At 43.1% G+C, this 18,415-nt stretch overlaps 1 protein-coding gene across 1 annotated transcript in view; it reads left to right on the top strand.

Moving 5' to 3' along the window:
* Positions 1 to 18,415, top strand: part of slc12a2 (solute carrier family 12 member 2) — an 83,257-nt gene that overhangs the window by 21,788 nt on the left and 43,054 nt on the right. The window contains exon 2 of the mRNA XM_042302639.1: positions 17,763 to 17,882. Coding sequence (XP_042158573.1) covers positions 17,763 to 17,882 — 120 coding nt within the window. The remainder of the gene's footprint in view (positions 1 to 17,762; positions 17,883 to 18,415) is intronic.

Raw genomic sequence — 18,415 nt, 5'->3', positions numbered from 1 at the left:
GTGCGCCGCCCTATGGGATCAAACCCCAGGCTGTAGTGATGCCGCAACACTGCGATGCCTTAGACCGCTGCGGCACTCGGGAGGCCCGGTGACTATCCTTTTAATCCGCCATTGGCGTGACTGTTCCAGACCTTCTAGATTATTGGTAACCTTTTTGAGTGGACATCAAACAACTAATGAAGTAAACCAAAGGGCGACTTATTACAAGATCCAAGCTCCTTATCTGTCAACTGGAGGGGAACATTATGCCTCCAATGACCTCAATCTTCCCTACCAAAACAGTAGCGGAACTGATTTGGCCAAGCTTGGACTCTGAGCTTTTGTGTCACAATTCCAAGTCACGAAAACACTGTGACCATAGTATCACACCACAGGCAGTGTGTTTGCCATTCATCAAACCAGTTGGCTCATAATAGTAATTGAATACTACTTTACATGGCTGACTGAAATTAATTACCCGTAAAATATTAGAAAGGGCAAATGTAAAAAATATATATATATATATAAATATATGTGTATGTGTGTGTATGTGTACTTGTCTTTTCTTACTAGCACTGAATTTTCTGGTAACTACTTTGATGGAAAATATACTTACTACAACTGTGATATGTGGTTGTGTCACCTAGATACTCTACGTCACTCTGTATTCCATTTTGAATTTAGACTAACAAAATGTTGAATAAGTCAAGGGGTATGAATGCTTTCTGAAGGCACCGTACCATGTTGCACTGTGGATTGAGGAAGTTGGCCTAACATGCTGACTAGACTGGGCACGCTAGTGCGTCCGCTCATCGCGTGTATGTTTGCTTTGTATTCCTCCACACCAGATGCGATTTAAGGACACTCAGGTTAAAATATCAAAACGAACTCTGAAACAACTATTCATTTTTTTTTTAATTAAAACTTGCCATTGCTAGCTAATTTCTTCTGGGATATAAACATTGAGTTATTTTACCTGAATTGCACAAGGTCCTTTTTCTGGATCTTTGTAGAATTTTGACCAATTGTGTGTTCTCGACAATTAATCCACAGATAAAAGTGGAAACCTAGTTAGTTTCTAGTAATCGCTCCTCTAGTCTTTTTCTGTGGACTTTATGGTGGTTGGCAACCAACTTAAAGGTGCATTACCACCACCGACTGGAGTGTGGACCTCAGTTAAGAGAGCTTCTTCATGAGATGTGCTTCAAAAGTAGCTAGGCCCATATAGGCCCAATGTAGGCTGCACCTTAAAAATGTTTTTTTTTCTGGTGCACCTTTACCCTGTGTTTTGGAATTGCTCTCAATTCTTTTTTCATTGTGCTCCTACATTTTTCAATTTAGGAGCACATATGCTTGTTGTAAAACATTTCAGCGTAGGAGGTATGTGTGGCCCTATGGTCACGTGAGAAAGGGCCTCATGTGGTACCCCAGACCTGAGAGGTCAACTAGCTCATTTGTGGTGGGACAGGGGTTAGTATTTTCTCTTCTCTGGGCAGGATGAAGTTACTGTCAAATTCTCCCTCCAAAAAGTAGCCTAGCTGAGCCACTCCCTGGAGTTACGCAAGAGCACCTTGATTACTATGTTGCATAATGGCCCCAATAACATGACCCAGTCTCACTTGTTTTTTTATTTAAATGAACACTGTTGTCACCCAGCTGTTCATGCCACTGATGCCAAAAAAACAGATTACTGTTTATCTTTCATTACTGGGCAGGCATGGGCATCACTGTGACATGCAAATGGATGCTGCTACCTCTGGTTTCCAAGCAACATGGGTAATGCACCATCCTTTAGGCATATAAGCATATATTTGTTTAAATATCACTCCTTGGCTAGGTCTTTGGCCTGGCCAGAAAGCTATCCTTTTAAATGTAAATCGAGCAGCACTTGATTGTGGGGAAATAGTTGCTTTGACCTGACAGTCCTCCCTTTAGGAGATTTTTAGGCTGTTATAGTATCAATCTCCTTGACATCATGCGCCTTAATCCCTTGATATTTTCTTCCCTTGGTAACTAGCTAACTAGCTACCAAAATAAGTCTGCAGCAAACACAAACATGCACTGTAGTAAGAATACCAGGAAAAACATGCTGTTTATATCAGAGCACCCAAGGGGGTGCTTGCCCATTTAAAAATAAAAACTTTAAAAAAAATAACGGCCATGTGTGAAGGAATTAGATTTTCCTCTGTTTCTCCATAAATACTCAAGGGGAAATAGGGAGGGAGGAAGCGAATGAGAGCACAGAACAAGCTTTACCCAGTCTGTCATGGGAATTAAACATGTATTGAAGGTTTAAGGAGCCAGAGTTCAGATTCACAAACACTGATTAATTCAGTCAATTTTCACCTTCAATCTGGTTTCTATAAATAGGCATACCCCGCCAATCTATACAAATATAATTGTCTCCAGTCTTGGCCACAATATGTTCAACACGTGACCTCATATCTGTTGCTTTCACGGTACAACTCTAGTGTTGATACACTTGTATTCTGTTGCTATTAGGCTATCTGATGACTTCCTTTTGACCCAGCTTTGTTTCTACAAGGGAGTCAAAACCCCTGGGTGATTCCAGTGATACAGTATTACTTTGCAAGCCTGGTCCCAGATCTGTTTCTGCTAGCCTGGTCCCAGATCTGTTTCTGCTAGCCTGGTCCCAGATCTGTTTCTGCTAGCCTGGTCCCAGATCTGTTTCTGCTAGCCTGGTCCCAGATCTGTTTCTGCTAGCCTGGTCCCAGATCTGTTTCTGCTAGCCTGGTCCCAGATCTGTTGACGCTAGCCTGGTCCCAGATCTGTTGACGCTAGCCTGGTCCCAGATCTGTTTCTGCTAGCCTGGTCCCAGATCTATTTCTGCTAGCCTGGTCCCAGATCTGTTGACGCTAGCCTGGTCCCAGATCTGTTGACAAGACATCAGAAACAGATCTGGGACCAGGCTATCACTTTGCCAGTGGTTTTTGACACGCTCTTGGGGGAATGTAAAACAAGAAGCCTTACCCTGAACAGCTGTATGTGATAAACCAGTAAGAGGAATAAATAAAATATGTAGGGCTGTCCCCGACCCCAAAAAATAAATTATTGGTTCGACCAATCGATTTGTAAAAAATGTTTGTATTTTTCCATATATAGACACATCCTATATGTTTTCAGTCAAATCAACTATATGCACTGAGCTTGTCGGATGCTTTAAGCGCACTGTTTGTGTGCCTTTAATTATTTGATCAATGTTCTCTCATTTTGTTCGGCACTGAGCAAATTTCAGGTCTGCCGAGCGCAAACTTGAACGTTGTGAAAATTCTGTGCAACTTCCACGCATTTACTGTGAACATTGAGGCTGTGCCCGCTTTAAGTTCGTTTTAAGTGACCAAGTAGGCTACTGTGGCTATTTGAGCATAATGTAGGCCTACCATCAAAAACAATGAAGAAAATCCCATAACATTTTAACATGGAAAGAGCTCTTCTATCATTCCACCTACAGTAGCAGTCAATGTGTGGTGTTCAATGTAGGCCTACATTCCACGAGACTTTTGGGGGGGGAAACATGTAGGGCTTGACATTAACCTGTTTATCTACTTGTCCTTCAGACAAGGAGGTGACTGAAAATGTTGTTTGATGCAAGAAACGGCTATTCAAAATAAAATGCATTATTATATCCATATAATTATTACAAAGAATCAGACAAATGATGCTACGTTCTGACTACTTAGCTTATTCAAACATGTCTCAAAATGCAACACTGCCCCTTTAAAAAAAAAAAAGAAGCTCTTTATCTGACTTGCTTTTCAAAGATGTCTATAAATGTACTCGCTTTGTGCTCCTGTAAGATGCAATCACTCCCCTATTACTGACTACAAATGATCTAGAACTGGGCTAATAACTCACTAACTAGCAAAGGATAATACTGTGTTGATTCGATCACAATTGCCACTGTAAATGGAAACATTGATTGATTATTGTGTCAGCTAACAGTGAACACTCAACTTTCTAGAGTTAAGTTCAATCTCGTGGGCTGATATTTCTTCTGCGTGTCCCAGGGGGAGCTGCGCGATAGTCTTGGCATGCTAGTGTGTAGCTTAGAGGGAACATTGCGCACACACATGACTAGATGGATTACGACCTCAATTAATTTGATTGTGTTGGGCCGGGCTCAGACTTGCTGCTCTGTGTTAAAAAAGAAAAATGATAATACTAGACAGCCAGTGACTGTGACTAGTACCCGTTGTCTCGCTCGCACTCCCTGCTGAAGCGACAACCACAGAACATCAGTGTTTATCGCGCTGTCCGTGTCCCTAAACCTGCAACATAATTACAGCCATTTCTGACTGAAAAGTTCTGTTACTGAAATACCTAATTTAAGAAAAACATTCCCTCAACCCTTGCTCTCTTTGTGACACGTATGCATCGCATGCATGTGACCAATAGAGCCTGACCTATAGCGTAACATTATATCACATAACCAATTTATTAATAACTAACACGCGATAGAAAAATGGATGCAGAGGACGTGCCAAATATAAACTGAACTAAAAACGCGGGAATGTTTACTGGTTGCTCAGGAGGTAAAGGGAAAGTCAGATGTGTGGAATAAATTTGACTAGTTTTGGAAAATACTGGAGCTCAAGAAAAAGGTAAGGCGCTGCAAGCATATTATGTGTGCCAAACAGGTGCTGTTAGATTACAATATAATTTTCCTGACTGTTTGGAACAATGTAAACAACACTAAATAAATTATAAGCGTACCAGTGTCTGTAACGTTTTTTTCCCCGAAAGCCTTTATTACAGCAAAGACTAAAAACGGACGCATTCATTTGTGAATGCAATTTCCGAAATTGAAGGGTTTATTTATCGTTTATGCTAATTATTCAAGGGTCGCTTTATTTATTTTTAAATTAAAATGCTTATTTGCATTTAAAATCATGAATGACTCAATGAATGATTGATACAGTAGCCTAAGTACAGTAAGTTACAGTGTGAAGACTAAACAGGACGTGCTCTTAGGCCTACAGCTCAATGGTGGTTATACAAGGTTGTAATATAAGCTCACTAACGATAATGACATTACTTATTTATTATAATGATGATCAAAGAAAGGATTATTATAAATATTTTCGGACAATTTTGAACAGTGTTCTGTCAAGCCTTTTATAACAGCAAACCAAAGATAAAAAAAAAACGCCAAATTTGTTATTGTTGATCTAACGTGGTTATGTGAAGCTTGGTGCTCACGGAAATCAGTAGGTTATTAATTAAACAAACGGGCAACAGAAGCAGGATCTTTCTTATTCCTGTAGATACGCAATACATGAATGGCGCCGGAAGAAATGGCAGCAGTTTTATGGGCGCCCAACGCATTTGTGCTATTATGTGTTTTTTAAAAAGTGTTTATTTGTAACTTATTTTGTACGTAATGTTTCTGCAACCATATATTACTGCAAAAAAATAGCTTCTGGATATCAGGACAGCGATCACTCACCTCGGATTAGGCAAAGATTTTTTTCTTCAGCAAGACGCACAGGGTTTTCTCCAAACACCCGACAGGGCCAGCATCCCTGTTATTTGCAAGAGGAAGCGATGCAAGGTACAGAGGACAAAGAGTCGGATGCCTGGTCAGGACCCAGAAAAGTTGAATGGGAAAGCTGCCGTTACTGTCAGTACTACTTGCCAACGTGCAATCATTGGACAATAAACTAGACGAGGTACGATCACGAATATCCTACCAACGGGACATCAAAAACTGTAATATCCTATGTTTCACAGAATCGTGGCTGAATGACATGGATATTCAGCTAGTGGGATATACGCTGCACCGGCAAGATAGAACAGCACACTCCAGGAAGACGAGGGGGGGGCAGTCTGTGTATATTTGTATACAACAGCTGGTGCACGAAATCTAAGGAAGTACGGCCCAGTACATCACTGGGGCTAAGCTGCCTGCCATCCAGGATCTCTACACGGTGTCAGAGGAAGGCCCTAAAAAGTGTCAAAGACTCCAGCCACCCCAGTCAGACTGTTCTCTCTACTACTGCATGGCAAGCGGTACCGGAGTGCCACGTCTAGGACAAAAAGGCTTCTCAACAGTTTTTACCACCAAGCCATAAGACTGCTAAACAGGTAATCAAATGGCTACCCGTACTATGCCCCTCCCTCCCAACCCCTCTTTTTATGCTGCTGCTACTCTCTGTATATCATATATGCATAGTCACTAACCACCTGCACTACACCTGTTGTATTCGGCGCACGTGACAAATAAACTTTGATTTGATGACAAAAAGTATGGGGACACCTGCTCGTCGAACATCTTATTCCGAAATAAATACAAATAAATAAAAAATCATGGCCATTAATATGGCCCCCTTTGCTGCTATTAATAGCCTACACTTTTCTGGAATGTCTTTCCACTAGATGTTGGAACATTGCTGCTGGGACTTGCTTCCAATAAGCCACAAGCATTAGTGAGGTTGGGCAATTAGGCCTGGCTCACAGTCTGTGTTCCAATTTATCCAAAAGGTGTTCGATGGGGTTGAGGTCTGTGCTCTGTGCAGGCCAGTTCTTCCACACTGATCTCGACAGACCATTTATATATGGACCTCGCTTTGTGCATGGGGTATTGCCATGCTGAAACAGGAAAGGGCCTTCACCTAACTGTTGCCACAATGTTGGAAGCACAGAATCGTCTTGAATGCCGTTGTATTCTGTAGTGTTAAGATTTCTCTTCACTGGAACTACGGGGCCTTGCCCGAACCATGAAAACCAGCCCCAGATTAGTCCTCCTTCAACAAACTTTACAGTTGGCACTATGCATCGGGGCAGGTAGCGTTCTCCTGGCATCCGCCAAACTCGAAGACAGACATTTTTACACTCGGCTGTGGCCTACCACTTCGCGGCTGAGTCGTTGTTGCTCCTAGACATTTCCACTTTACAGTAACAGCACTTACAGTTGACTGGGGCACCTCTAGCAGTGCAGAAATTTGACGAACTGACTTGTTGGAAACGTGGCGTCCTATGACCGTGCCACGTTGAAAGTCACTGAGCTCATCAGTGAGGCCATTCTACTGTCAATGTATGTCCATGGAGATTGCATGGTTGTGTACTCGATTTTATACACCTGTCCGCAACGGGTGTGGCTGAAATAGCCAAATCCACTCATATGAAGCGGTGACCACACCAAAGTATGTGTATATACACATTTGTACTATTTTCTACATTACATCCGCGGGCCAACTCATCCCAAACCATCTCAATTGGTTTGAGGGCGGGTGATTGTGGAGGCCAGGTCATCTGATGCAGCACTCCATCACTCTCCTTCTTGGTTACACAGCCTAGAGGTGTTTGGGGTCATTGTCCTGTTGAAAAACAAATGATAGCCCCACAAAGCTCAAACCAGATGGGATGGTGTATCGCTGCAGAATGCTGTGGTAGCTTTGCTGGTCAAATGTACCTTGAATTCTAAGTAAATCACAGTCACCAGCAAAGCACCATCACACCTCCTTGCTTCACGGTGGGAACCACACATGCGGAGATCATCTGTTCACCGGTTGGAACCAAAAATCTCAACTTTGGACTCATCAGACCAAAGAACAGATTTCCACTGGTCTAATGTCCATTACTCGTGTTTCTTAGCCCAAGCAAGTCTCTTCTTATTGTTGGTGTCCTATAGTAGTGGTTTCTTTGCAGCAATTCGACCATGAAGGACTGATTCACAGTCTCCTCTGAACAGTTGAAGTTGATGTATCTGTTATTTGAATTCATTTGCGCTGCTGTTTGAGGCTGGTAACTCTAATGAACTCATCCTCTGCAGCAGAGGTAACTCAATCTTTTTCTGTGGCGGTCCTCATGAGAGCCAGTTTCATCATAGTGCTTGATGGTTTTTGTGACTGCACATTTTCTGGATTGACTGACCTTCATGTCTTAAAGTAATGATGGACTGTTGTTTCTCTTTGCCTATTTGAGCTGTTCTTGCCATAATATGGATTTGGTCTTTTACCAAATAGGGCTTTCTTCTGTATACCACCCTTACCTTAGGCTCAAACGCATTAAGAAGGAAAGAAATTCCACAAATGAACTTTTAACTTGTAGTTTTTCATGTGTGTCTGTAATTTTTGTAATGACTTTGCTGCCTATCTTGGCCAGGACGCTCTTGGAAAAAGAGATTTTAAATCTCAATAAGCCCTTCCTGGTTAAATAAAGGTTAAATAAAATAAATTAATTAACAAGGCACACCTGTAAATTTAAATACATTCCAGGTGGAACCAAATTTCCTCCTACAACAGGACAATGACCCAAAGCACAGCTCTAAACTATGCAAGAACTATTTAGGGAAGAAGCAGTTAGCTGGTCTGCTGTCTGTGCTGGCCACTATTATAGTCACCTGATCTCAACCCTATTGAGCTGTTGTGGGAGCAGCTTGACCGTATGGTGCGTAAGAAGTGCCCTTCAAGCGAATTCAACTTGTGGAAAGTGCTTCAGGAAGCATGGGGTGAAATCTCTTCAGATTTACCTAAAAACATTGACAACTAGAATGCCAAAGGTCTGCAAGGCTGCAAATGGAGGATTCTTTGATGAAAGCTAAGTTTGAAGGACACTTATTTCAATTAAAAAACATTATTTATAACCTTGTCAAAATCATGACTATGTTTCCTATTCACTTTGCAACTCATTTCATGTAGGTTTTCATGGAAAACAAGGACATTTCTAAGTCACCCCAAACTTTTGAACGTTAGTGTATTTTGATTTAACACTTTTTTTTGGTTACTAAACTATTTCATAGTTTTGATGTCTTAACTATTCTACAAAAAATAAAGAACCCTTGAATGAGTAGGAGTGTTTGACTGGTATTGTATATGTGGATGGATTGATGGAGGATTTAAACAAAATAAGAAAGGTTCTCACTGTCAACTGTTTATTTTCAGCAAAGTTATCTGTAAATATTTGTATGAACATAACAAAATTCAACAACTGAGACACAAACTGAACAAGTTCCACAGACATGTGACTAACAGAAATGGAATAATGTGTCCCTGAACAAAGGGGGGGGGGGGGTCAGTAACAGTCTGTATCTGGTGTGGCCACCAGCTACATTAAGTACTGCAGTGCATCTCCTCCTCATGGACTGCACTAGATTAGCCAGTTCTTGCTATAAGATGTTACCCCACTCTTCCACCAAGGCACCTTCAAGTTCCCAGACATTTCTGGGGGGAATGGATGGCTCTAGACCTCACCCTCTGATCCAACAGGTCCCAGACATGCTCAATGGGATTGAGATCCGGGCTCTTCGCTGGCCATGGCAGAACACTGACATTCCTGTCTTGCAGTAAATCACGCACAGAACGAGCAGTATGGCTGGTGGCATTGTCATGCTGGAGGGTCATGTCAGGATGAGCCTGCAGGAAGGGTACCACATGAGGAAGGAGGATGTCTTCCCTGTAACGCACAGTTGCCTGCAATGACAACACAGCTCAGTCCGATGATGCTGTGACACACCGCCACAGACCACGACGGACCCTCCACCTCCAAATCGATCCCGCTCCAGAGTACAGGCCTCGGTGTAACGCTCATAACTTCGACGATAAACGCGAATCTGAGCATCACCCCTGGTGAGACAAAACCGCGACTCGTCAGTAATGAGCACTTTTTGCCAGTCCTGTCTGGTCCAGAGACGGTGGGTTTGTGCCCATAGGCGACGTTGTTGCCGGTGATGTCTGGTGAGGACCTGCCTTACAACAGGCCTACAAGCCGTCAGTCCAGCCTCTCTCAGCCTATTGCGGACAGTCTAAGCACTGATGGAGGGGTTGTGTGTTCCTGGTGTAACTTGGGCAGTTGTTGTTGCCATCCTGTACCTGTCCCGCAGGTGTGATGTACCGATCCTGTGCAGGCGTCATTACACGTGGTCTGCCACTGCGAGGACGATCAGCTGTCCGTCCAGTCTCCCTGTAGCGCTGTCTTAGGCGTCTCACAGTACGACCATTGCAATTTATTGCCCTGGCACATCTGCAGTCCTCATGCCTCCTTGCAGCATGCCTAAGTCACGTTCTTTTGGTGTTTTTCAGAGTTAGTAGAAAGGCCTCTTTTAGTGTCCTAAGTTATCATAACTGTGACCTTAATTGCCTACTGTCTGTAAGCTGTTAGTGGTTTAATGACCGTTCCACAGGTGCATGTTCATTAATTATTTATGGTTCATTGAACAAGCATGGGAAACAGTGTTTAAACCTTTTTAAAGTGAAGTTATTTGGATTTTTACGAATTGACTTTGAAAGACAGGGTCCTGAAAAAGGGACGTTTCTTTTTTTGCTGAGTTTAGATATGTTAGTGCCACTGAATTCATTTAAAATTGATGGGAGACTCTGTTACAGAGGAGTATAAATGCTTTTTTTAGGCTGGATCATGTTTTAATTATGTAATCTATTGATTGTCGCTGCCTTCTTGGCCAGGTCTCCCTTGAAAAAGAGACTCTGTTTCTCAATGGACTTTTCCTGGTTGAATAAAGGTTAAATCAAAAAAAAAACTTAAGAATGAGTGAGATTTGTCACAATCCAACTCGTGGGAAGTGACAGAGCTCTTATAGGACCAGGGCACAAATAATAATGTAATCATAATCTAATTGTGCTCTTTAATTTAACCATCATAACAAATAAAACCTTATTTGTTATCTGAAAATTGTGAATAACTCACCACAGGTTAATGAGAAGGGTGTGCTTGAAAGGAGGCTCATAACTGCAATGTTGGGTTGGGTTGTATTGGAGAGTCTCCATCTTAAATCCTTTTCCACACACAGTCTGTGCCTGTATTTAGTTTTCATGCTAGTGATGGCCGAGAATCCACTCTCACATAGGTACATGGTTGCAAAGGACATCAGTGTCTTAATAGAGGGATTTTCCAAGGCAGGATACTCTGAGCTCAGCTCAATCCAGAAATCTGGCAGTGGCTTCTGATTATAAATGCAATTTTCACAGAACCGCTTGCAATTTTAGATGAGGCTCTCTTGTTCAGATATCTGTAAGTGGACTGGAGGAGGGGAATGAAAGGGATAACGAATCCCTGTCTGCCATCCATTTCGGGAAAGTACCTGCGTAATTGCTCACCCAACTCACTCGGGTGCTTCGCTGTTTGACGTTGTCCATAAGCTTGTTCACTCAATGATGGAAAGACCTGTGTGTTGTCCTTGTTAATGCAGACAGAGAAGAGCTCCAACTTCTTAATCATAGCCTCAATTTAGTCCCGTACATTGAATATAGTTGCGGAGAGTCTCTGTAATCCTAGATTCAGATCATTCAGGCGAGAAAAAAACATCACAATTCCTGACATTTAATCCTAGTAAAAATTCCCTGTCTTAGGATCACCACTTTATTTTAAGAATGTGAAATGTCAGAATAATAGTGATTTATTTCAGCTTTTTTCCCTTCACATTCCCAGTGGGTCAGAAGTTTACATACGCTCAATTAGTATTTGGTAGCATTGCCTTTTAAATGGTTTGACTTGTGTCAAACATTTCCACAAGTTTCCCACAATAAGTTGGGTGAAATTTGGCCCATTCCTCCTGACAGAGCTGGTGTAACTGATTCAGGTTTGTAGGCATCCTTGCTTGCACACGCTTTTTCTGCTATGCCCACAAATTTTCTATAGGATTGAGGTCAGGGATTTGTGATGGCCACTCCAATACTTTGACTTTGTTGTCCTTAAAGCTATTCTGCCACAACGTTGTGAAGTACGCTTGGGGTCATTGTCCATTTGGAAGCCCCATTTGCCACCAAGCTTTAACTTCCTGACTGATGTCTTAAGATGTTGCTTCAATATATCCACATCATTTTCCTACCTCATGATGCCATCTATTTTGTGAAGTGCACCAGTCCCTCCTGCAGCAAAGCACCCCACAACATGACGCTGCCACCCCCTGCTTCATGGTTGGGATGGTGTTCTCTGGCTTGCAAGCCTCCCCCTTTTTCCTCAAAACATAACAATGGTCATTATGGCCAAACAGTTCTATTTTGTTTCATAAGACCAGAGGACATTTTTCCAAAAGGTACGATCTTTGTCCCCATGTGCAGTTGCAAACCGTAGTCTGGGTTTTTTATGGCAGTTTTGGAGCAGTGTCTTCCTTGCTGAGCGGCCTTTCAGGTTATGTTGATACAGGACTCATTTTACTGTGGATATAGATAGTTTTTGTACCGGGTTCCTCCAGCATCTTCACAAGGTCCTTTGCTGTTGTTCTGGGATTGATTTGCACTTTTCGCACCAAAGTACGTTCATCTCTAGGCGACAGAACGCGCCTCCTTCCTGAGCAGTATGATGGCTGTGTGGTCCCATGGTGTTTATACTTGCGTACTATTGTTTGTACAGATGAACGTGGTACCTTCAGGCATTTTGGAAATTGATCCCAAGGATGAACCAGACTTGTGGAGGTCTACAATTTTTTTTCTGAGGTCTTGGCTGATATATTTTTTTATTTCCCATGATGTCAAGCAGAGAGGCACTGAGTTTAAAGGTAGGCCTTGAAATACATCCACAGGTACACCTCCAATTGACTCAAATGATATCAATTAGCCTACCAGAATCTTCTAAAGCCATGACATTTTCTGGAATTCTCCAAGCTGTTTAACGGCACAGTCAATTTAGTGTATGTAAACTTCTGACCCACTGGAATTGTGATACAGTGAAATAATCTCTGTAAACAATTGTTGGAAAAATGACTTGTTATGCACAAGGTAGATGTCCTAACCGACTTGCCAAAACTATAGTTTGTTAATCTTGCTCCTACCTGGCACGCAGGCGTCCCATCTAGAGCTCTGGAAATGCAAATGCGCTACGCTAAACGCTAATAGTATTAGTTAAAACGCAAACGTTCATTAAAATACACATGCAGAGTATTGAATTAAAGCTACACTCGTTGTGAATCCAGGCAACAAGTCAGATTTTTAAAATGCTTTTCGGCGAAAGCATGAGAAGCTATTATCTGATAGCATGTAACACCCCAAAAGACCTGCAGGGGATGTAAACAAAATAATTAGCATAGTCGGCGCTACACAAACCGCACAATAAAATATAAAACATTCATTACCTTTGACCATATTCTTTGTTGGCACTCCTTGATGTCCCATAATCACTATTGGGTCTTTTTTCGATTAAATCGGTCCATATATAGCCTAGATATCGATCTATGAAGACTGTGTGATAAACGGAAAAAAATAGCGTTTCATAACATAACGTCATTTTTTAAAAGTAAAAAAGTCGACGATAAACTTTCACAAAACACTTCGAAATACTTTTGTAATGCAACTTTAGGTATTAGTACACGTTAATAAGCGATAAAATTCATCAGGAGGCGATGTAAATTCTATAGGTGTCCGTCTGGAAAAAATGTCCGGAGAAATCTCAACCAAAACATCCTGCCGGAGACCTGAGGGAATCGGTTCCCTTGGGTCGGTTCGACCAAGAATCAAATCCGAAGCAAATGGGAAGACTCTAGACATCCTGTGGAAGCTGTAGGTACTGCAACCTCGGCCTCATTTAATCCGGTTCACCTTTAACAATTCCTAGAAGTGGCGCATGGATATTTTTTTCCATTTTCAGTGATCAGATTTTCCTGCGCTTTTCGATGAAACAGACGCTCTGTTATAGTCACAGCCGTGATTTAACCAGTTTTAGAAACGTCAGAGTGTTTTCTATCCACACATACTAATCATATGCATATACTATATTCCTGGCCTGAGTAGCAGGGCGCTGAAATGTTGCGCGATTTTTAACAGAATGTTCGAAAAAGTAGGGGTAGGATCAACAGGTTTTAACAAGACATTTGTGGAGTGGTTGAAAAATGAGTTTTAATGACTCCAACCTAAGTGTATGTAAACTTCCGACTTCAACTGTACACGAGAGTTCAGGGGCCTTGCTTTAACAAAGGTAACCATTTTCACTGTAGTGTCCAAAACGTCAGGCATTCCCTTGGCATCAAAAGCCTCTTGGTTGATGCTGCAGTGTACACACGTGGCGTCGGGAGCAACTGTTGCACGCGCGTTACCACTCCACTATGTCTCCCTGTCATGGCTTTTGCGCCATCAGTACAGATACCAACATGAGCAGCAGCTACATACGGACCGTTAGTGGTCTTCCCACGAGAAAGTAACAGTTAATGTGATTGGATGTTCATTATTTGACTAGGCTATCTGTATTTGACATTGGGTTGTTATTTTGCTGAACACCTAGATGGTTTCATTTTATTTTTGGCAGTGAAACGAGGCTACTCAGGCGAGGGGGGGGAGAAACTCCACCAAATGTATAGCCCAGTTGGAAAATATAAATGGACTGTTTGAAAATGTGAATGGGGAAAAAAATATGAATCACATTTTATTTGGCAATCCAAAGCGAGACAAAGCGCGCTTGTTATGAAATAATATTTTTTATTAGTGTTGCACCATTGTTCTTACATAATATAACCATATACATTTTCAGTACCACATGTCTTTGAGTGATGGACTGTGCCATCCCCACGGCCTCCACAATGGATCAGTCCACTCAGACCGGTGAGAATCAGACAGGTGTCCTGTACACCATGATTAAACATTTTTTTTTGCTTCTGCTCGACTAAAGAAATCTCGGTCAACTAATAGCCTATCGACCAGTCTATTAAATGGGGTCAGCCCTAATCATATGGGATGACTGTTCACATGAAATGCTCAATTAGGACAGAATTAGCCTATAATGTGCTCAGGGATAAAGTAAGCATCTTTGTAACTAACACTGACCACCTGCTCTACCAAGATATCATCATTGGCTATTAATTTAAGGCACTGGGTAATTGACTAATTAACATTAAACACATACTTGTGACTGACAAGGTCATTTTTAGCTCTAAAGACTGTACTCCTGGTCAACATTGTGCTAGTAATCTCTCGGGCTCAGGACGTGAGCATGCCAAAAGTGATTAGAGGACGTGTTCTTTCCCTGCTTTTAAAACCTCCTGTAGATTGTAGTGACTTGTTTTAGACTCACTAGGCGGAGTAATGCCATACTGCTGTATGTTGCACAGTCAAGAATCCCTGGTCCCAGTCAGATGAAGACGACTACTGATGTGCATCTTTTTTCTGAACAGTGGGTTGCTGACATGAGCCTGACATGTCTCAACATGGGTATTCTTTTAATCTGCTGATCCGCTTAAGATATTCCAGACTGACCTAACAGTGGCTGATGTCATGCCTACCTGCTCAACAACTTTCAGAGGATTCCTGTGTCCCAGCCAACTCTCTGAGACGCCCCGAGGGCTGCTGACTAACAAAGAGACAGAGTTAGATGGGATGCATGACTCACTTCCTGAGGCTCTGGGTCTTGCCCCTCACTAGCAGCTAATCTATTGTTGGTCTATCCATGACCTAATACTATTGGTTGTTTTCCAGATCTTCCCTTCCTCCCGTGTTGAGAGCAAATTACAAGAACTTTAGTGTGTCTGCTTTATGATTTTCTTCCTTGTGAGCTGGGAATTGGGACTGTCAAATTCGAGTCTCACTGCTATCATAGCTGAGAAGCGCTAGTTTGTTTGAGAAGAGGTTGGTTACTTAGTGGTCTGACTAGACAGACCTATTGAGGCAGTAGTAGAGACCTATTTCAATGTGTTTGCTGTTCATCCCACCCTCCCGATGCTTGTCCACACATGGTTCCCACATGCCCCCCCCCTCACCTGGCCCCTGGCAGAGACTCACGGGTCCCCCACTGAGGAGTGTTGACAACCCTAACCGACAATACCATCCCTTTTTTAATTTCCTAGAATCTCCCATCACCTCCCTCAATAGCCCAGTGTACCTGCCACTGCCAGACCCCAGCGAAGCTGCTGAGTCATTGTTAGGGGACGCAGGCAGGGAGCTCTTGTTGACAGATGGCCTTGGCGAGGCAAAGCTGAGCACCCTTCCCTCTACACAGCCCATCCCCGTCACATGCTGGGGTACATGCCAGAGGCGCCGTACTCTTTTATAATTTACACACCTATTTATACATCTATTGTAATGGAGCCACACCTCCGATCAATTTACCTACCCGACATGCTAGAGTAGATGGTGACGTTTCCCCCCCCATTGGTTTCATCCTTCCATGAACCCGTTTAATCTCCTGTATACACAAAACCCAAATTTAGGATTACGTTTTTTTTTGGTGTCAGCTTCCCAACAGAATCCTCTTTACCATCAAATAATACACAAACACTTGGTAGGCTATTCTGTTAAGTGGCTGAGTGTAGCACTGCGTTACTTCAGGCATCAGCCGGTGGTTGCTAAGATGAGTGGGGGGGGTGGGGGGTTGAAGGAGGAGCGCATAATGCTGAGGAAGAGGACAAGAGAACCCCAAGGGAAGGGTGTGAGGAGGAGGAGAAGCTCCACTCTTCACCTTCTCTAGAGAGACACTTGTCCTGAGAGCTGTGAGTGACTCATCTACATGAGACCACATCTAGCGTCATCTCATCTATTGATCTTTACATGTAGAAAATAGTGCAAAGTCATTCTGCATTGGTCGATCAGTAGCTATAGTAGCGTACCTTCCAAAACAGTTAAGTGAGTCACTATGCACATGATGGGCAGAATGAAAGTTGAAACAAATTAAATGAATGATCATGGAATGGTGGCGCTTTGTTCTGCAACGCCATAACGCTGGCCAATAAATTTGACCATCCGATAGATAGCATGATGAGTCGGTCTCCTAGGGCCTGGAGCGGGGTGAACATCCCTGTCCTTATCACTGAACACTGAGGGCATTGCCCCTGCTGTATCAGCCAGCCTGTATCTGTTTTGTCATGTAACACGGTCACCCTGCGGACTGGGGCTATCAATAAACCCAAGGTCATCCATACATTCAATGAACACTCTCCACGTCGTCTCTCATCACCCTCTAATGTGCCCGAAGGGCACAGTACAACAACTGACTTTGGCGTTGTGGGCCTTGGAATGCCAATCCTAGGTAAATGAAGGACCGTGGACGAGAACAAGCCCTGTATTGTCACGTCGGCCAGACCTCATCTCCTGTTCCTGTGTCAATCTTCCTGAAATGGAGACTGCGGACCCGTGTCTGGCCCTCTCTGGGCCTGAGTGGTGTATCGAACGCTGGCAGAACATCAATACCCATTCGCGCGCGCAGCCTGGTGGACGTTTGCATGCAGTCGATGGTTACTTATTTTTCCACACTGCCAGTGGCGACTGGGTTAATCACTATACATGTGTATATGTTGTTTGGGGTCAACTTTTGGTTCAGTGCCCGTAAAGCAGGAAGTCTAGGCTGATTTAAAAAATATATATATATTTTTTAAAGCTCCTGTCTTCAAGCTTCCTCTTTTTCTGGGCCTTATTTCTGCCTTAATTGGTGGGGAGTACCAGGGACGGGATGTTGTAAAGGCCTTTGAATGCGTGGCTTCCTCTCCTGTGCTGTCCCTGGTGAGGGTGGGCTGGGGGGACTGCAGGCTGGGGGCGTCCTGGGCCACTTAGATGGAACAGCATGGGGCGGTGGGCACTGAGAGACCAACCCAGTGAGGCAGCCACCCACTTCACGGCATTGTCTCTGCAGGGATGCTTCCTGTGTTTGACCTTCTCCAGCCAATAAAACCACAGATTAATCGGTGTGTGTGTGGGAGCTGGGGAGTTTTCTCTGTCGGATAAAGAGCAAAATAAGATCTTGTAGATTGTTCATAGAAATTAATGAACATGGGTGAACAACCGTTTAATTCAGAGATAATAGTATTCAGATGTGTGAACTTGCACATTTACTTTAATAAGGGTCTTTTTCCATTGTGTGCTGACCATAGCCTGTCTGTCTCATTCTGTTTGCAGGAGCCATTTGAGGATGGCTTCGCCAACGGGGATGAGCTCACCCCGGCCGAGGAGGCCGCAGCCAAGGAGGCGTCCGAGCCCAAGGGAGCAGTCAAGTTCGGATGGATCAAAGGGGTTCTGGTGAGTAGTCAACCGACTCTCGTCTCTTTGACATCCTGAGAGCGTTGTCCCCCTGGTTACCTTTTGTTATGTGACACTATCTGTGTGTGTCTGTCTCTCATTTATAGCAGACATTTTCATTCAAAGTGACTTACAGTAATGCTTGCATAAATGTTTTACACCTGGGTGGTCCCTGGACTTGTACCCACTATCCCGGCGTTGCAAGAGCCATGCTATAGCAATTGAGCTACAGAGGACCAATGTGAAATTTCTGCCTCTACAATTGGTACCGCATAAGCACTTCTCTTTTTAGTCCTGACATTGTAGGGAATGCAGTGTCCTCAAGTTATTCTTGAACACATTGTTCAATGGCATAGACCAGGGATAATGTAGATCCAGCCGCGGGACAATGTTTTTGTTGAGCGAATGTTTGCGCGGGGTGGGGGCGGAACATAAATACGAATAATTTCTAGACTGCAAATTGACTGCAAGAAACCCCCCCCCCATTCAAAGTACAGAAAATTCCTCCCACAATTAGCCTCTGTAGTATAAAG

The sequence above is a fragment of the Oncorhynchus tshawytscha genome, linkage group LG20 (genome assembly GCF_018296145.1).
Source record: "Oncorhynchus tshawytscha isolate Ot180627B linkage group LG20, Otsh_v2.0, whole genome shotgun sequence".
NCBI classification, from domain to species: domain Eukaryota; kingdom Metazoa; phylum Chordata; class Actinopteri; order Salmoniformes; family Salmonidae; genus Oncorhynchus; species Oncorhynchus tshawytscha.
This window is presented reverse-complemented; position numbering and strand designations above follow the sequence as displayed.